The sequence below is a fragment of the Pieris rapae genome, chromosome 1, assembly GCF_905147795.1.
Source record: "Pieris rapae chromosome 1, ilPieRapa1.1, whole genome shotgun sequence".
NCBI lineage: Eukaryota > Metazoa > Arthropoda > Insecta > Lepidoptera > Pieridae > Pieris > Pieris rapae.
In genome coordinates, this window is record NC_059509.1 from 6,304,785 (window position 1) to 6,325,119 (window position 20,335).

At 31.4% G+C, this 20,335-nt stretch overlaps 2 protein-coding genes across 3 annotated transcripts; one reads left to right on the forward strand and one right to left on the reverse strand.

Moving 5' to 3' along the window:
* Positions 1–9: 9 nt before the first annotated feature.
* LOC110995830 (ras GTPase-activating-like protein IQGAP1) lies at positions 10–10,726 on the reverse strand. Its single transcript, XM_022263186.2, has 14 exons — positions 10,453–10,726; positions 10,080–10,336; positions 9,911–9,988; positions 9,693–9,837; positions 8,543–9,619; positions 7,619–8,451; positions 5,932–6,788; positions 5,104–5,329; positions 4,253–4,417; positions 3,625–3,804; positions 2,631–2,771; positions 1,989–2,136; positions 1,423–1,816; positions 10–1,209 (listed from the first exon to the last, which is right to left on the reverse strand). Exons 1-14 carry the CDS (start codon positions 10,496–10,498, stop codon positions 858–860), a joined length of 4,899 nt encoding a protein of 1,632 aa, XP_022118878.2. The 5' UTR covers positions 10,499–10,726; the 3' UTR covers positions 10–857.
* A 1,658-nt stretch (positions 10,727–12,384) lies between these two features.
* Positions 12,385–20,136, forward strand: LOC110995792 (GPI ethanolamine phosphate transferase 1). Of its 2 annotated transcripts, XM_045634378.1 has the most exons (12): positions 12,385–12,740; positions 12,858–13,316; positions 13,917–14,047; positions 14,238–14,440; positions 14,595–15,096; positions 15,255–15,430; positions 15,768–15,955; positions 16,194–16,417; positions 17,154–17,347; positions 18,160–18,264; positions 19,060–19,251; positions 19,876–20,136. In XM_045634378.1, the coding sequence occupies exons 1-12, from the start codon at positions 12,544–12,546 to the stop codon at positions 20,119–20,121; spliced, it is 2,817 nt and encodes a 938-aa protein (XP_045490334.1). In that variant the 5' UTR covers positions 12,385–12,543; the 3' UTR covers positions 20,122–20,136. The 2 variants fall into 2 exon arrangements, with proteins under 2 accessions (XP_045490334.1, XP_045490335.1); XM_045634379.1 differs by lacking the exons at positions 12,385–12,740; positions 12,858–13,316; positions 13,917–14,047; ... (3 more) ...; positions 15,768–15,955; positions 16,194–16,417 and adding an exon at positions 16,968–17,068.
* Positions 20,137–20,335: the final 199 nt, after the last annotated feature.

A 20,335-nucleotide genomic window follows, 5' to 3' on the forward strand; every position in this document is an offset into this window, starting at 1 on the left:
AAATTATTAGCCTCATTTATTAAAAAAAAGTATAAAATGTGTGGTTATTACTAAACCAATACAAAATTAAAACAAGATTTTATTAATACTTTAATAATGACAAAAGTATTAAAAGTAATAAAACATTAGTTTTCTCAAATTCAATCACTAAGCTTGATGTATTAATCGAGAATTTATCACTTATTTCATCATATACTACAATATATCACAATAGGTAATTTTAGTAGATAATAATATTTTGGTGTAAAAAGGTACATTGTTAAATTTATGATCAAAACCACAATAATGCATAAATAAAATAAAATTATTAAAACAAATACGGTCGAGATTACGTATTTAAAAATACATTAAAAAAGGCTTGCTATAAAAAGTAAATTAACATCTAAAAATACATAAAATCTAATTAACATTATCACATTGAAAATTTCATTTGTCATTTGATTCATATAAAACATACCTACATGTCCGATTGTCGGCATCCTTCCGGTTTTTGGAAGTCTGTTTAAACATGCATTATTGAAATGGCAAATATAAATTGCCTGCGTCAAGTGAATAACCTCATCAAGTGCATAATGCGTACACGCAACATCATACATTCGACCGTTCGACCAATCACAATCAATCGCGTTGCGTTTTGCGTCACTCGTTTAACATTCTCATCCCAATTTTGTAAAATTAGTTGGTATGCAGTAAGAGTTAAAGCGCATACATATTCTTGGGCACGTCCTGATATCTGCTACATACCACTGTATACATTATAATATTAGTCAACAAGTGTGGGTAGTACGGCACACATGCTTGAATTATACTACCCTTAAATACATAAAAATCAAATGCAATGTTATTTTTATTCCTGGTCATTTATAAAATTTACTGTTCAATAAGAATATTAGTAGGTTAACATTGATTTTTGCTTTTCCAAACATGTCCATAATCGCGCTACCCTCATACTGTTTTTGCAACAGATCCTGAATGTCAACATCGACAGATTCCATTTCGACACCCATGAACTTTCCTTTAATCGTAAATACGCCATTATGATTTGTAGGTGCGATTTCAAATTGTACATTTTTGAATTGTGACGTCGAAAGTCCATCTATTTCAAGAAGTATACCTCGTTCTAACAATTTTGCACCGGAATACTTCACTGTCAATTTCGACTTTAATTTCTTTATATCTTTCCCGGATCTTAAACAGGCGTGAACGCTCCTAAAAAGCAATGGTTAATTCAAATATGTTTTGTGTTTTTAAGAAATATCATACAGTTTGGTAATTTTTTTCATCTTATTGAATGCAGGATATTGTTTAAAAATGTTATTGAATTTATTTTTCAGTCTTTAAGAGCTGAACAAATTTTACCAAACATAATTTACTACCTAAATATATAATATCATATAAACAAAATAATGTTTCAAAAATTACCTTTTGCCAGCATGAAGATTAGCAAGACATGACTTAATATACTGATCGTAAGACTTGCATTTCTCCTCATAGTACTTTGTCTTCTCCGATAGACTTTGTTTAGTTCGGGTTAGTGTCGCTAGAGCGCGCCTCTGTGCTTGTCGATACTTTCCTTTATTACAAAGGTCTAAAGCTATAGATGTTATTAGCGCTTGATAACCATCTTCCCTTGTCACATAGCCTTCATCTTCAAGCATTTGAAGATTGCGTCTGAGTTTAGCGATATGTTCCCTTAAAGACATCGCTTCATCGGCACGCGCTTGGCCCGAATATATTCGTCTTTGTACTTTCTCGTTGTATTTCTCTTGTTGTTCTTTTGTAGTTCCGATACATATGGCTTCTAAAAGATGTTCACCTGGAAATACATATTGTGATTATTAGGTTCTGCTAATTTAACGATGCCACTCGATAATCATTATCAGATTTAATACACATAAAACAAATGGATTTAAGTATTATTACATAGTTTATGTTTAAAAGGAAACACGAAAGGTTAATGCTAAAATATATTCATAAATTTTGCTCACCACTGAGAAAAGGTATTATGGCGACGCAAAGCTCCTTGGTTTTGATAAACAGCTTATTCACATCCGTCATATCGTCAGCGGGAGTTTGAAATTTATTAACAAGAGCCAAACACACTTCTAGTCGAGCGTTTTCTTCAGTGTCAGCCGTCTGAAAGAAATAAATTGTATGCGCGGTTTTGCACGTGAACCTTATTATTAAACATATCGTTCAAAGTTTGTAATTGAAAACGGAACTTGTCTTAGCAGGCAATCGTAGTTTTGAAGTAAACGTCAAAAGAATATAGTTTTTTTTACGGTTTAGTGTATGGGGAATAGTCTCTGTCTCTCTTGTTGTAAATCTAGACTAACATGATAAAGTGTCTTTGGTTAACGGGCTTCAGGAACTTGGGAGTTCGAATTGAAAAATTTGTGTTTGATAGTTCATTTCATGGAGGATTATATAAAGAAGGTTATATAAATTTGCGCTGCGATCAAACTAACGCGGGACACTAGTAATAAAATATTTTAAGAAGCAAAATTAAGTGATAACGAGTATACCGTTTCGACGATGGTCTCGTGTTGATAATTTTATTTATAAAATTTATAAATAAAAAATGGTTAAATTTAAAAAATTATTGAATTTATTTTATTGTTAAAACTTACCGAATTAAGGTCCCTAGAAGCAAGATGTGCCACACTTGGCACTTCTCCCAAGTCGTCAAGTAATATGTTAAGTCGATCATCAGGATCCGGCGCAATCACATCTTGATACTCTATTAAAAGGGCGTGAGTGTCCACTATTTCCTGTTTATTTAAAATGTATATTAAGTAATAATAATTAAAAAAAAATCTACAAATGCAAAAGCAAATACACGTATCACAAGAAATATATACGACAAAGCGAAAAGTAATTCGCATTTAAAATTCAAATTCGCAATTAGAATTGAATCTCCCAATTTGTTTAAAAAAAAGTATTAATCTATCACGTTTAATGACAATTATGAAATGAATTACGCCTACAGTACGTCAAAGTGTGTTTTTACACGTGTAGGTACTGAAAAAACTGCAATTTAATAATTATCTTAGCATTTCTAGTTCAACCGCCTTCGACGCCTAAATAAAATCCAAAAGACCCTAGATCCAATTATCTGCTAATCAATAATTAATTTGAATTTATAAATAGAATACTCTTATTAATATATCTTCTCACCCTTAATAAATATCATGAAAACAGATGCAAAAATATATATCTCGTGCATAATTGACTTTTTGGCTCCAAAAATCTTATTAGACCTATAGGTCAAGTTGAGATTACTTCTTGACCCTACACCCCGGGTTTGACCCCATAGGCTGCGCGCAGCGAGTCGAGCCAATGCCTGCTCGCGCGAAGCAGCCCCCACCAAGGGCTATATAAACCGCCTCCGTACCGCCCTGTATCAGCAGGGTGCGAACCCACACACCACCCGAAGGGGGCACATACCCCATACGGGTTTAAACATCCCCCTCGCGAGGGAGGATGTAGCAATTACCACTGATTATAAGACCTATACCGTACGCCTCTACCAAACTTGACAAAGCATATATATAATGTCAATAACCACCCAAAAACATAATCATAAGATGATGAAGACGGTAAGCGAAAGAGTCATTTTCTCACCTGAACAGTAATATAAATATGCGGTTGGTGTATGAGCGTGGCTTCAGTGTATTCGTCAACTGCGAAGTATTCCTCCAGGGTTGGTCCACGACAGCATCGTCTAAATAGCTCCTTCATCTTCTCGTGACAATCCACTATAAACGGATTCAGGCAACGGAGGTGACTTGATTCTTCACCAAACTAGAATTTTTTGTTTTTATTAAACATCATTCCCGATTTTACATTCGGCCACTTCAGCCTCGTGTGACTTTGGAATGATAAATAAAAAAAAAAAAAAAATATATATATATATATATATATATATATATATATATATATATATAAGAGTTATAGAGATGGATATGCAATAAAATCCACAAATGTTTAAAACTTGTATTTAAACTATTTCTTTTATAGATGATTATGCAATCTAGGCTACATTTTTATCTTGGCGAGAAAAAAGATAATCTAATTTGCGAGGTTGACTCTTAATGTGATAATAATAACCATGGAGCAAAATTTATTAAAGTGTGGAACAGTGACTAATAAAACAGTTTAATGAATAAAAAAAACTAATACAGAAAATTATCTACAAAATGTATTTCTTAATTGTTTTCAAGATATAATTAATACATAAAAATTTCCTTACCCCTTTTTTCGCCGCCGAAAAATGCAATATCTTGGCAATGGAAGCCAAATTTTTACGTTGATCCGTAGTAAGACTGCTACCATTCGACATGTTTATTATGTGGAATGCATCAGGGGCCACGATAGCAGCATTAAAAAACTGATAATATACTAAGTTTCCTATAACCTGTAATATAAAACGGTAAATAAAATAAATGTTATAAATGTTTGTAGCGTTAATTTTGTCATCCTTTTGAAATACACGAATGTATGTATTTCTCTCTGTTTAGTCGGCAGCTCATATCTAAGCGTCGTGGTCAGCAACGAAGCATCTAGATCTAAACCTTATGTATATAGTATTTAACTTATAATATGAATGTTTTAATATCCGTTTGTCAAATTGTTGTACATACTATACGAGCAATAATTATCCCGCTGATACGAATATAATGCTAATTAATGTAATATGACGAATCTTTTTTATTTCAGTTTAACACTGGCTGGTTAAAAAAATGGCATATTATAAAAAAAGGATCAATCAATAGAAAGTCTCTGTCTAGTCGCAAGTGAGCCACATGGCATACTATATGAGTGACTATAGTCAATTAAAAAGTATAAAACTAATTACCTATCTACATTATATACAGAAATAAATATATAGAAATACGTGGATTTATCTACCAAACAATAGAACCGATTTGAATGAAATATGGGACTGTACCCCAAGTTGGAATATATGTGTATCATTTCAATCGAAAAGCGTCGTCTCGATATGACTAAACTATTGTGGACAATTATACAAGCAAATATGTTAGGAAATTTATTTTAATTATATTTTCAATATTTTTTTTTGTAGTTGGTCAAAAAACATACCTTTAAAATATCCTTTTCAGGCGTATGCGGGAACTTAGTGGTCAGCGATCGGTGTAATACTCTCGCCATATACGTTATACAAAATGGTAGTAAGTCAGTCGACGTAGTTATTTTATCAAGGAACATGAGAACTACACTTTTTAATTGCGCCAAAGCTTTTTCTAAGCGAGTTTTGACTTCTGGGTATGTCAATGCTTCCTCTTGTGTAACTGTGTATGGAAGTTTCCTGAAAAATAACTATAGGTAGGATTGCTTTTTTTAACCGGGGGAGCAATGTTGGCCTAGTGGCTTCAGCGCGCAACAACTTATCTAACCTGGTAGTAGGTTCGACTCAGGCTGTGCACCTATGACTGCAAACCTAGGAAGACATCGTGAGAAAATCTAATACCGATGCTCATTAGAAAAATCAAATGATCACGAAATAGATGCAGAAATATGATTAATAGGTAGTAACGCCACTGTGTTTTATATATGATTGATTTATTTAAACGTAGTTACAATATACATATATAAAAAAACTATAAATCCAATAAATAACTTATACAAACAAATCTATACTTACTAAGCGTACTTCGTTTATACATATTGATCTTGGAGAAAATAGTCATTAATGTATATTAAACAAATAAAACAATATCATAGGTCCTATTACTAAGTTCCTAAAGAGTATTAATTTAATCAGATTTAATGTAATAAACACGCGATGGTAATACATTGTGGACGCCCTCTGCCTATAGGAAAATAAGTGTGTATACACACATATTATATACATAAAGAATGTATTAATCCTTTAAACATTACAATTTAGATGAATACTAATTTACTTACGATATCTGACCAGTTTTCATTTCCGACTCATTTCTCCATGCTTTATAAATCTCAATAGGTCCCGTCTCTATATTTAACTCTCTATCTTTAATAATTTTCTCAACTAAAGGCCCAATTATTGTTTGTAGACTATTCAGCCCTGACAGTTGCCGGGACAAACTGACAGCCATCTTAAGTACCAAGGGTGTCGACGCTATAATATCAAAAGGTTTCGCTACTTTACAACTGATTTCCTCCTCTAATGTAAACCTAAATAATTTTAACAGTAAATATTCATCTCTCGTATACGCCCCAAAGTTGTACAGGCTCAACACAACATTCTGAAGAAAAGAATTCGTCTTATTCTGTGGTATACAAAACAGAAGTTTTGATAAATATGTCGGATTTGTCTGCAGTTCGTAAAATAGATGTTGGTAGCCATCTAACAGTCGCTTACTTTCCTTGGTTAACGACTTTAAGCCTTTAACAGCCGAGGAAATAGTCATTAAAGTCCCTTTGGAATCTTTATTTACAGCCAGCTTCGTCATCGATGTGTGCTTAACCAGATTATTCAGTTTTAACCCATGTGCTGCAACTTCTTGTAACGCGATACGATTTTGAACGAGTAAACCAATTTTTAGATCCATATCGTCTATTTGTTTTGATAATTCTTGATTTTTTCGTATGGAATGTACGACTTCTGATTTTAGGGTTTGCAATTCGATTTCCCTGTCGTAGTCTTCTGTAGTGAAATCGAGCATGTGAATGAACTTTTTGACAACCCTAAGTGGAGGATTGTCAGAGTGGAATAAGGAGGTATACGCTTGTCTCGCACGTCGGCCACGCCACAAGGCTTGAATTTTAACTATTTTTTGCTCCTGAAACAAAATTAATTTATTACGAAATGGGTATAATTAAACTGTCGTTTCTGACTGGAGATAGTTAAAGGTTTTATCAATATAATTTTTATTCTGAAGGGAATAAGATGATTAATTTTATTAAATGACCAATTATTAAAATGGAGCAGAAAATATATACGTGCATTTCTAAACATAAAATCTGCGTCTTAGTGTTAATGTTAACATTACCCACTTCCTTTCTTTATTATTTTGTAAATATTATTGGAAGTTCAATACATATTTTTTCCCATTTAAAACAAATAAAAAAATCTATAGAAGCGCATGCAACCTGTCGATCGAGATGTGAAAGTAGCCAACATCTTACCTCTTTGTTTTCTTGATAAAGACAATTATCTAAGTACATTTTCGTCGGCATCTAATGTAGTCTATGCGCAAAAAGAACCGGCTTGGCGGCTATGAGAAGTAATATATTTTATTCGGCAAAATTTAAATGATATTTACATATTAATTACCAAGATAACAGGTAAACCACTCATATATAAAGATGTTTTATCTATATATTCATATATAAAATAGACAATCGCCCTCTTATGCCCTTGATTTGAGAACTGGCAGTAAATGTAAATTCACAATTAATTTAATTTTTTTGACGTTCATAAGTACTATATACTTATACTTGTTTACCTATGTGAATAAAGATATTTTTGATTGTTTAATCACAATGGTTCGTTTTTCGTAAAAAATCTAGATTTTACTTAAATTAATGACTTCAATTTTTGACTACTTACTAATACTAGCAAAAAAAAAACTAGCAGTAGCACATAATCGTTAATTATTATTAATTTTACCTGCACTTTATACCAAGCTAAGGGGTTAAGCTTCCTCTCCTGTTTTAGTTTTGCCTCAATTGCCTTCATTTTTATAAGTGTACCATACTTTTGACGGGCCAAAATTTTCCTCCACCATGACTGTATGTATATAATTGCTTCCACATTATTTTTTAAGTACTGATGCCTTCTCACTCTCTGCCTTATTAAGAATCCTCGACAATGAGCTTGGAATTTTGTTACTGTTTTTTCGAAATGTTTCTGTTTATATGTGTTTATATGGTGTTTGTTTGTTTTCTCAACAACGTGTAGTATTTCTTTCTTAGTCAAGTAACGTGCATAAGGCACGAAATCTTTTGGTGTCGTCCAACTATAAGTAAATGATTCCATATCTATATACACAGTATTCCCCGCATCTGTATGACAGACTATCCATGGACATATATTATGACCTTTTTTCTTCAGTGCTTTAGAAAACATTTGGAAATACATGTCTCGACACGAGTTCTCCACCAAACTTGAATTACATAGTAAAGGACAAGTTAACAATTCCCAAAACGTGTTTACATCATTCCTTAATATAGACGAATTGAATTCAACAATAGCTTCAGTGAATTCTTTTACTTTAATTGATTCGTCATTTACTTCATCAATAGCTTTAATAATGTCGTCTAACCATAGATTTTCGGCCTCTTTTAGTAGGAGTCTTTTCTTTAATGTCCTCATATAGAGATGATATTCTTCTTTATGCAAAGGTAGTGTTAGTTTTAAAGCAGGATTTTTCAATAAATTAATTAATACATCAACATTCTCGTCAGAGACAGCCCTATTAATACTATCTACTAACTGAACCACTGAAAAAATAGTATAAATTACGTTTTTTAAGCAAACAGTCAGTTTTAGGAATATTATATAAAAAAGTTATTAGAAGTGAAATATACATACATTCGTCATTATCATCATCTTTAACATTGACCATTTCAATGGTATCACGAATATCTTCTAAAGTTAAGAGTGGACATTCACATTGCTCCCTAAACTTTACTTCAAGGGCTGAAACTAAAGCTGAAAAGTATCGGCGTCGGCAATGAGAACGCAACATTTCTAGTTGTATCTGATTTGAGTTCAATGTATTCCATACGGCATTTTCATCACCCCTCTCTAAAGCTTCCGATATTGACGCTATTGCTGTCAAATATGACACAGATGCTGCGATTTCACTTTCATTCAGATTCTTTTCTAATTCACACTTCTCTAGCCTCATCTCTTCATATAAAAGAGGCATGGCAAACCTGTTTATTTTAAATCTTAGTCCTAAATGGGGATTTGTCAATGATCTGTACAAATCATCAGTTGTTCCTTCCTCCAGAGCATTGTTTACATCTGCAATGGCCGTTTTATGTACAACATGTTCAAGTGATTTTCTGTTGCCATCATTGATAATATTTTGAAATATTTTGTGCCAATTTGTTATACTTTCAACATCAACATCTTTGCTGTTTACTGTTAATTCTTTAATGACATCGCAATAAAAATCAAGATTATCTGGATTGTAATTTTTTAATTTAATCCAGTCTTCAGTAAATGTTTTGTGTAAACTGTTGATATCATTCCTTTCACATGCCTTACATACTGAATTCCATACAAATTTAAAATTAGTTGCTGTTATGTATCCCTGTATCTCAACTAAAGTCAATATTTCACTATATTCATCAGGGACATAGCTATCATTTAAAGAATGATTAAGGGCAACCTGCATTTTTTGTTGCTTGGCATTTTTTAATACATTTTTATATTCATCAACCAACTTATTTTGGATGTGCTTTAGCTTGAGTTGAGGGTTTAACAGAGCTGCTGTTATAGGTTTTTCAGAGTCCAAAATATTATTGAGATCAACAAGAGCTTTATAGATAATACTACCATCATTATTGTTATTAGATAAAAGTCCACTTATTTTCTGAAATGCTGGCAGAGGATGTTTAAACTTTTGCAAGTCTTTAGATACCAAATCAAGTTGTTCATCTAAAAACAAAAATAAATTTAAAAATAATAACAGAGAAATTAACTATTAATCTGGCTAAAGTTATGAACATACCTGTAAAGACAGCTTTACCAAAAACATCATTAATCAGCGGTGCCTTGCCTAATTTAAACAAATGAGAACTTAATGCATGTAGGCAATAGATGACCCTCGGCATATTTTTATTATCATAAATGTCCGTTGTTTCTGGTTGAAAAGTCTGCAAATTTATTGTAATCATTAAAATTAAGTTTGGTTTTAAATGAAATTGATAATTTACAACTATCTCTTACCACAGGCAGTTCTGTTAACTTCAGTACTAGTAAAAATTTATTAATATTATCAGTATGTTTAAACTGAAGCCCAAATACCTGAAATAATTTTTGATGTGTCATTTAATTATGTTCAATGAATATCTCAATATTGGGTAGGTTTAACAATTTTAAGAAATTAAGTAGGTACCTTGTATCTGCGTTGATCAATGTCATAAATTTTATTTAAAGGGAGCACATCAGGAGCAATAAAGTGGCCTAACTTAGCCAAATATACACCATTTCTGAGACATTCCTCAAATTCCACTGCAGGAGGAAGTGTTTCTTTAATACATGCCTCTATCCATGTTTTCGCTTCTTCAAGGCGACATAAATATTCATATGCAATTGTTCTTTGCCGAATTGTATCCATCTCCTGAGCAGTTTTGCGTACATCAGTATCGATTGCTTGAAATAATGATTATACACAATTTATAAGTTTTACTAAATATTTAAAATATTTTAATATCAGTTGAAAAATTAATACGCATATCTTTAAAAGCAGACTAGAGGATATAACTTACCGTCGTCTATTTTCCCTATAAGGGTGTCGTTAAGGTCTTTACCCATATTTGATTGTTGTTAATTATTATTAATAACTTTTTACAAATAAACACACATTAATATCGAATCCAACGAAACTAAATTACGATAGTCCATTAACAAATCACCACTCCACAAAATGAATGACATGAACAAATAAAAACATCACATATCTGTTGTTAAGAAAACAGTATTTTTTTTTATAAAAACAATCATTTTCCTAACAATGAACAGGCGGTAGCACCTACAAACCGAATTTGAAAAGCGGTTAGCGGTTACAAAATTAAATTTTAAAACATCAATGTCAAACACTCAAGTATGAATATGAGCATTGACAATATACTGACGACGCTCTGCGGCTCTGTATCCGGTCAGTAACTGCTTAAATATAATAATCGTAAAGAAAATGAGAACGTATCACAACGGATAATAATTTCTTTTAGTATGCATATTTGATAATTTGCTTTCAGAAACTTCGAAGTTCCCTAAATGATTATTACCATCTTACCTCGACTCAGTTTTCTAACAAATTCCAACGTTTTCAAAAAATTCGTAGATTTAAAAATTATACTGTTTGACTACAAGGAAATAATAAATCGACACCATATTTTGTGAACAGGTGATATTATATCTATGTGTGTAATTTTGAACTTAGAATAGGAGAACTAAAAATTTTCAACTTCTTTTTAATCCTTTATTATATATAAGACATTGACACTTATATAAACAAAAGTTTCGATGTATTTTCTTGGTTAATAAGAATATACCAAAATTGATTGATTGATATAAAAAAACAGATTTACTTTGAGATAAATTTTGAATATAAATCTGTATTATAAATATATTGACCTCTTTGTTAGAGTATGGAAGAAGAAAGTGTATATGAAAAATACAATGAGTTTACCTCGTATCCTATTTGCAAATGTTACCTTGAACCCGGCGCTCCCTCTGAACATGAACTGATTTCAGCACGCAAGGAATATATGCTTAATACAGTATCAAGAACAGAAAAATATTTAAGGGAACGTCGGATTCCAGAACTCATAAGGTTTTTGCTTACTAAATTAATATCGCATGCTCCCAATAAACCAGTTGTATTTTTGGAGAAGCTAATCGATGATTGCATGTTGTTTCGATCAGGACATGGATCAGCTCCAGCTTTATATGAAGCCAGGTAATATGAATATAATCTTGTGTATAGGTTGTATGTAAAAACATGTTTTGTTAATATAAATAAATGGTTTCAGACATCTAGAAGCAGTAATCAAAAGTTTTGATCCGTGTAATCGAGGTTGGCTAAGTGCAGGACAAATCCGAAGACTGTATACCACGTTAGAACTACAAGTTCCCGAGATTTTAGAGGAAAGAATGTCATGTGATGAAGTTCTCGATAAATTGAAAATATGCCAAGAAGAAGAATTATATGATTTACTCTCTGCTGGAGCAGCACCTGATATCAGTAGTGATTACTTTAAGTCTGATCAAAGCTCTAACAATTAATTTTTATTTCTTTTATTTTTATCTTTTTACTTCGCATAAATTTATTCAATATGTGTCGACATCTTACTATACTGCAGCACCGTGGCATACGGTACATACTTTGTTGATGTTGCACGACTATAGATAGGATCTCGGTATTCGTTTTGCTTACCACGATACAGTAATTTTGACCTTTGCTAATTGCTTTACGGTATTTTACCTATAGCTACGTAAAATTGTATTCTCCAGCTGGTCAAAGTAAAATCATATGACAACGCCTTGTTGTAGATGCTTAAGAGTAGTTATTGTAGTCTGCATTAATATCTCTTTAATTGGTCTGTGCCCTGTGGGCAAAAACTGCACTATATATTATTTCTCAGTCTATGGCAGTAATAATATTTATGTTTTGAGGTTGTATTTCTTATTTGTACGGTTTTATTCTTTTAATTTTTAAAAGTAGGTTTTTTATATCTTTATTGCGGTTTCAAATACAAGCGAATTTATTTATTATTTAGTGTATTGTGATTTCTGATGGACGCATCTTACTCGTAAATCATGACAGGAATTTAATGTTTGTATAATCCCTCAAAACAATGTTTTTGCTGGGTATTTTTATACATATCGTATTTCTCTATTCAATTTTCGATATTTATTTTAAATCACCTATTGTTAAAAATGTAAGTCCTTACCACCCATCACATGAACCCCTCACTGATAGGCTTGTCTTATTTGTGGTTGATGGCTTAAGAGCGGAATCTTTTCTTAACTATACGACAATGCCATATTTGAGGTGAGTAAAATTTTGATATTGTCTTTCATAAAATGAGTAAAATTTTGATATTGTCTTTCATCATGATATTGTTTTAATATAAATAGATATTTTTTATTTTCTGAAAATGTATTACAGATCAATTGCTAATAATAAAGGGCGATGGGGGATTTCAAATACTAGAGTACCAACCGAGAGTAGGCCGGGCCATGTAGCAATAATTGCTGGATTCTATGAAGATCCCTCAGCAGTAGCTAAAGGCTGGAAAGAAAACCCAGTAGATTTTGATTCTGTATTTAATCAAAGCTCTTTTACCTGGTGCTGGGGTACATATGATATTGTGGATATATTTACAAAGGACCCAAAGCTAGAAGACCACATTTTTGTACAAAAGTTTGATCCCTATGACCAAGCTTATAGTACTGATAAAAATACAACCCTTTTAGATAAGTGGGTGTTTCTTTCTGTTAATAATTTTTTTACAAATGCAAAACAAAACAAGCTACTTATGGAACAACTGCATAGCAATAAGATAGTATTTTTTCTGCATTTATTAGGTACCGATACAGCTGGTCATACACACAAACCAAAGACTCAGTAAGTACCTATTATAAGTGAAGACACAACCAATATAAATATTATGACATTATCTGGTCAATATATTCTTGACGCCTTGTTGTATGAACAAAAAAACTAAAACGATTTTAAAACAAATGGTGACTTTCACCAGTATAAAACGCGTAATAGAACTAATTTGAGTGTGCGACCAACCAGGCTCCAGAAGATAAACCACTCCTTATATGGAAATTGTATTCGTTTTTACAACAAACTCCCAAGCGAAATTAGAGAACTGTCACTAAAGAAATTCAAAGCCCTTGTTAAAAGTAAATTAATTAATAAAGCCTTTTATAAATGTGACGAATACTTAAATGATCCTAATCCTTGGGATTGATTTGCTCCAGTTCAAACAATTTGTATTAATGTTTCTTGCCAGTTCTTCTTACCCGCTCTACGCCTTGACTTGCGAACTGGTGGTAAATGTAAATTTACGATTAATTTAATTTGTTTTTCTTGACGTTCATAAGTGTACATGTTTACCTAAATGAATAAAGATATTTTGATTTGAACCATAAATTTCCTAAACCTATAATATAGTTCAACTTTACTTTGTAATTAATAAATTTTTATAATTTACAGAAACTTCTTGACTACTTTAAAACATGTTGATGAAGGAATTAAAGATATGGAAAGGTTATTTAGAGATTTCTATAATAATGATGGAAGAACCACATTTCTTATGACCGCTGATCACGGAATGACTGATTGGGGTAAAATTTTTCTTTATCAAGATGTATTTAAAGTATGTAAAAAGAATTACTTAAAATGTATGGATATTTTTTTAAAATACATTGCTTGACCATTTTGCTTATAATATATACACAAAAATTGAAGATGATTCCTTTTCCTAAAAAATGTAATTGTAATTTGTTATAGTATCATTATTATGTTATGTCCCAGGTTCTCATGGCACTGGGTATGAGCATGAGACTAAAACACCCTATGTTCTATGGGGATCAGGAGTGGAGGAAATTCAGGGTGAGAAGAATATAGATCAAGAAACTAACTCAATATTTTATGAACATAGATTTGATTTGAATCAAGCTGATTTGACACCACTAATGGCTACATTTCTCTCTATTCCAGTTCCAGTTAATTCTATTGTAAGTTCACCTACTCATCAAAGTGTTTGTTTATTTATTTTGTTTTATTATTTATTTATTTAGTTTACTCACTGTTAAAGTTTTTTAGTTTAACAAAATTATATATTGCTTTCTTGAAATAATGTATTTCACTAAAATAATGTTTGGTTTTAAGGGTCAACTTAAACCAAATTTGATGAATCTTACATTATCAAATAAAGCTAAAGCAGTCTATAGTAACAGTAGACAGCTCCTTTCACAATACAATCAAAAGAGGCTTGATGTTGAAGCAAATGCCTTATCTATCTTATATAATCCTTACAAACCCCTGGATGGACGAAAAGTTGATGAATTATTACATTTTACAGAAATGCTTTTAAAAAATGAAGAGTATGAACAGTTGATTATATTTAGTGAAGAGATAATGAACCTTAGTCTTTCGGGATTAATTTATTATCACAATTATTATCAAACTCCATTGTTGATTACAATAACAGTGTCCTTCCTAGGTTGGATAACATACTTATTGAGGATTTTAATGGAACAATCAGTATTTTCGCAAATTGATGTTTCAAATAAAAAATATCAAGTGACAGCTAATGTCTATAAGACTGTAGATAAGAGTATTTTAGGTTTATCAATATTTTCAACTATATTATCCAGTATTATAATTTATGGTAAGTAACTTTTTCCATAATATAAAGTAATATTCACTATATACCCATAACCAAATAAAACAAAGATGGTTAAAGTTAAAGGTGACGTTATGATTTTGTTACCATAGAAAAAGGTATGTATGTTATTGATTGTTTTAATAATAGGCATATTTTTTTAGCACAAAGTTTACCAGTACAGTATTATATATACTTCAATCTGCCAATATTTCTTTGGTATTATTCATTATCACCCATTGAATTGTGGATACAAACATTTAATATGTTTTTTCAAAGGAGGAATTTCTGGACCTTGATTATTGGTGTTCTATGCTATACATTAGGATCAATTGCAATAGTAAGTTAGAAAAAAATTACTACTGCTTGCATCCACTACTATTGATGGTTCCTAAAATGAGTAAAAAAGTACTTCCTCTGTAGTCTATATTTGTTATATTATAGTTACTCCTGTGTAACTTTGTTAATATAAAACAAACTAATGCAAAAATTGTTTACCTACAAAAGCACACAGTTGTATAATAAATTACCCACAAATATAAAAATATTACTTCTTTCAATTCGTTAAATATTTAATTGAATATGTTAGAGAAAATTACTTTTAAATGATTATAAATTGGTGTTATTATTAATATAATAATTGAGCTTATAAATAGAGTAATGTTATTTATTTTTAGGGATTTTCATTTTCATACAGATGGGTTCTTAGTATACCACTGTTGGGAATAAGTTTATGGCCAACATTTTCCCGATTCAAACGTAATATAAAGCCAATACTATATTTATCGTGGCCCGTTGGATGCTTATTATTGAGTATTTTTTCATTTAGCCCTGTTGTAGGAAAGGATGTATTTATTGAACTAGTGTAAGTATCCTTATATTACCATATTATTATGATAATAAGTCCTAATATTACCAAGGGAAAATTTTACTTTGCCAGATGAGTTTAATGTAGGACTTTTTGAAGTGTTTAATAATCCAGTGATACTTAGGTAGGCACAGTCAGTCTTAGGATTAGGGAGTTAAAATTAAAGATAAATTATAGCATTTTGTTTAGTGATCGCGATCGATGGCTAAACAATCTTAAAACCATTTATTTCCAGATTTCTGGGAGGATTTGTTTGGCTACTAGTACTATTGTATCACGTATGGTTTATATTTAGCCCTCATACTGATAACGAACATGGTATACGAGATGTGATACTTAGTATTGTTCACATGGTCATGCTGACTATGGCACTTCAGATTATATACATCCAATCAAAAAGATTTGCTCATGGCGCTCCCATTTCACAGGTTTTGCAAACAGTTTGTTGGTTTATTAGTGGTAAGTATTATAAATATGTGTATACATTTTGAATTAGAACTTGCTGCGTAACTTTTGCGATTAGATATTATTCTCTCAATGTCCATAGCGCTTATCGCGAACTTAAGATCGCGCGATAAAATACACAATGAAGTTGAAATCGCTATTGTTTTAAGTCACAGAGTACCTGTTCCGGTGCCGGATTACCCACATAGAAAGTGTTGCAAATGCTACGGGCCCCGCAAATTTAGGTGCCCCGCGCTCCGAACGTAATAAAACCCGTAACCGTAATAAAAATATATTAATTTCACAAAATCGAAAACTCAATTTCCTTATGTTTAATCGTAAAAATTAATTAGGTATTTTACAAACATTGTTAAATATATCTTAAATATGTCTGTATTGTAAGTGTTAATATCACTTAAGTTTCCGATATTCAATCCAAAAATAATTTGTAACTAGAAAAAGGCCCCTTGATAGAAATTGTTACAGGCCCTGCGCTGGCCTAATCCGGCACTGACCTGTTAAATACGGAAAATCAATATATATTATACACCACTTCTACAATCTCGTCTCATATCAATGTTTAATTATCTCACTGCGTTTAGGACTTCTCTTTTTTACTCTCTCATACAGACATACATCTCGTACCAGAGTACAAGATGATACAAAATGGCGATCCATTTTTGTTACTATTTCTTCCACTGAATCTAACAAAACATATCTTTTATAAAATGTTGAATTAATTTTGTTTCAGCCCTTTTACCGATATTACCTCTGATGTATACAAGGAGAATGAATAACCGTATTCTAGGAATTCATTCGTCAACTATAATATTTTATTTGCTAATGTCTGTAGCGCATGAAGGACTCTTTATCGTCGCATTAATATTTAATATCACTTGCTGGATGTATATCGAGTTTAAATTACTTGATATCGGCAATAAAGAGGTATGATTGATGTTTTAGGACATCAGTAATAATTTAAGGCATTATTAATATTTGCTTTGTGCTATATAATTATTATTATTCATCTGTTTCTTTTAACGAATTTAAGAAGAATAGCCTTTTTTCGGAATTACAGTATTTTCTTTATTTTTCGTAGATTGTTCTTTTGTTTCACTTTTGCGTGTCCGTTTGCGAGGTGGCAAAGGCCTCCTCCAACCTTCTCCATTCTGGTCTTTCTATGGCCACTCTACCCCATGTTGTTCCCGCGATTTGTGTAATGTCGTCGTCCCGTTTTTTGTGGTCTTCATCTTTTTCTCTTTCCATCTCTAGGGTACCATTGTGTGAATATTTTACTCCATTTACTGTAACTAATTTAAGGATAATATAAATTAATTTGGGTAGGTCTGACAATTTGCTAGATTCGTGTAACTGTTTTAGGAAAAACTGGGACTATTGATACATTCTTATTTTCCTATAGTGCCATCTCGTTTCAAAGCTCATCATAGCTACTTTAATTTTGGATGCCGCGCTTCTAAACAATGACTAGGTGCTTTAACGAAACCGTATATCATTATTATTAATTATCCAGTGTCACTAAAACCGTTTAGTCTTGGCCTGTAGATATTTCTTTATTATTTTTGAGTCACGTCGTCTAGCTTGGGGTCAAAGGTCAATATCTTGATAGTATCAGAATATGGCAATGTGTCAAATTTCATATGGAAAAAATGGTTTGACAGCTCTGGAAACTAGATTTAAGTTTGGTGTATTTTCTTTATGTAGGAGAATTTTCTTAATATTATTTATTGCATTTTCAGATTATAGACTGCTATTTTGATTCAGATGAAAAAAGAAAGCTGAAGCATTTGACATCGTTCGAAAGGAGTATTAGCAGTGATGATTTTAGAAGAGCTTTCTTCTTCGTATCCTTTATAACATATATTCTAACAATCATTAGACGTATGAATTCAAATCTCAAAGAAACGCTTGAACAAGTAAAGTTTAATAGCTGCTTTAATCTATACTAATAGACAATAGTACTGTACTGTAGCTATCTAATAATCTGAATTTATGTAATTAGAAACTAAGAAAACTAAGTTAAGTAAAACTTTTATGATAACAAAAATTTATCTATAGTAGACTTTAGTTTGACGTTAGTTTAATAGTAGACTTTCCACTACCACGAGATTGGTACATCTACGCGAGTGAGACCACGGAACATTGCTTGTAATATAATAGTTTTCTTTAAGATTCTATCTTTTTTATATAGAGGATAATAGAGATATTCGTTGACTTCGAAAAATGATAGCTAGAAAAACTTACAAAAAAATAACACATTTCGTATTATTCGGCAAAAATTTAATTTTTTATCAAAATTTCACATTTCATCAGAATTACAGTTACAGCTTTTCCATATTAATGATTTGTCTATTTACTACGCTGGTTTGGTATCATGTCATTAAAGATTTAATGTTTTGGATCTGAAACAAAAAACTTACTAAACCTTACACTTCATTGATATAAAAGTTCAGTAAAAATGGGTTGTAATTGAATGTAAAAATTTTCCGTAGGTGAAATCATGGATTCACCTACGGAATGGACAATCAGAATGTTTATACGAACATTTCTGGTCCATGTCTTTGATAATAAATAAAGCCGCAAAAACTGTATATTTTAAGAAACTTATTAAGAAAACATATTTCCTTAAATTTATACAGTTATTATATATTGTTTTGTCATATTTTGGCACAGGGAACATAGACTCGTTAAATTCATATGAAGTGAGATGGGTTTTGTGCTTTACAACTTCTTTCAAACCATTCCTAATCACTGGTTTAATAGTCATGAAGACACTGTCGACACAGCTAAGTGTTGCTTGCTGTTTTAGAGCTATACAAAACTTAACTAAGGTATGTACTCAGTTACTCTGAGACAGAATCACTTATGACATGCGTGACCCACTACCGTCAAAGAAATTTGTATGACAGTGACATAAGCTTACGTTTTATCACGTGACATTCAATATACAAATTCCTTTAGCAATAGTAGATCACGCCTGTCGCAAAGTGATGTTGTCTAAAGACCCTGAAATGAGTTTGCTTAACTTTTTTTGTTTTGAGAGTATTGTGGTTTAACCTCTGTAGTCTGTATATGAATTGCGACCTAAGAAAGATGGGACTTTTAGTTTATGTCGTTTCTTTCTAATTCGAGTTGTAATAAATACCCCATTTTAGTTGTAATAAATACAACTGTGGTGTAAATTACCTTAACTGTGTATTAATAGCTGATGATTCATCTTAATAAGCATTTAGTTAGCATACGAGTTTTATAATCATGTCGCACTATTTAAACCATCATAAAAGAGACACTCCAACCATTAATTGTGAAATTCTTGTATTGTGATATAAGAATTGGGTGGAAACGGTATGCTTAGTCTTAAGCATAAAACTATTAATTTTTTTTAATCATTTGTTAGGGAATAAATTAAATCGTTATAATATTAATGTATATTAGTATATTTTTTATTGTTACAGGCACCAATTGGATATACCCACATAATTGTGCTGATATACTCAAATATAATGGGTTTGCTATTATTGTACTGTGTAACAAACACTGGGAGCTGGCTTGAAATTGGTACATCTATATCCCAATTTGTCATAGTACAAATATTGACATTGATAATTGTACTTATCAATCAGCTAGCAAAACTACTAACATACGTCGATATTTTTCAATTAGTTATAAAATTATTTAAAAATAGAAAGAAATATGTATAAAATAAATTGTTTTTATTAATTCCTTTTATGCAATAGATTTAACCACAATGCTACTATATATGTTCCTATGAGTCTGTAGGTATATAAAGATAAGGGATTTTATTCAAAATGTTTTATAATAGGAGACCTTTTATAGGTGATTTTAATCATTTAAATGGTGTATGGTGTATTTTAGAGGGTATTCTTATTAAAATGCAAGTTTGTAAAAGGTTTC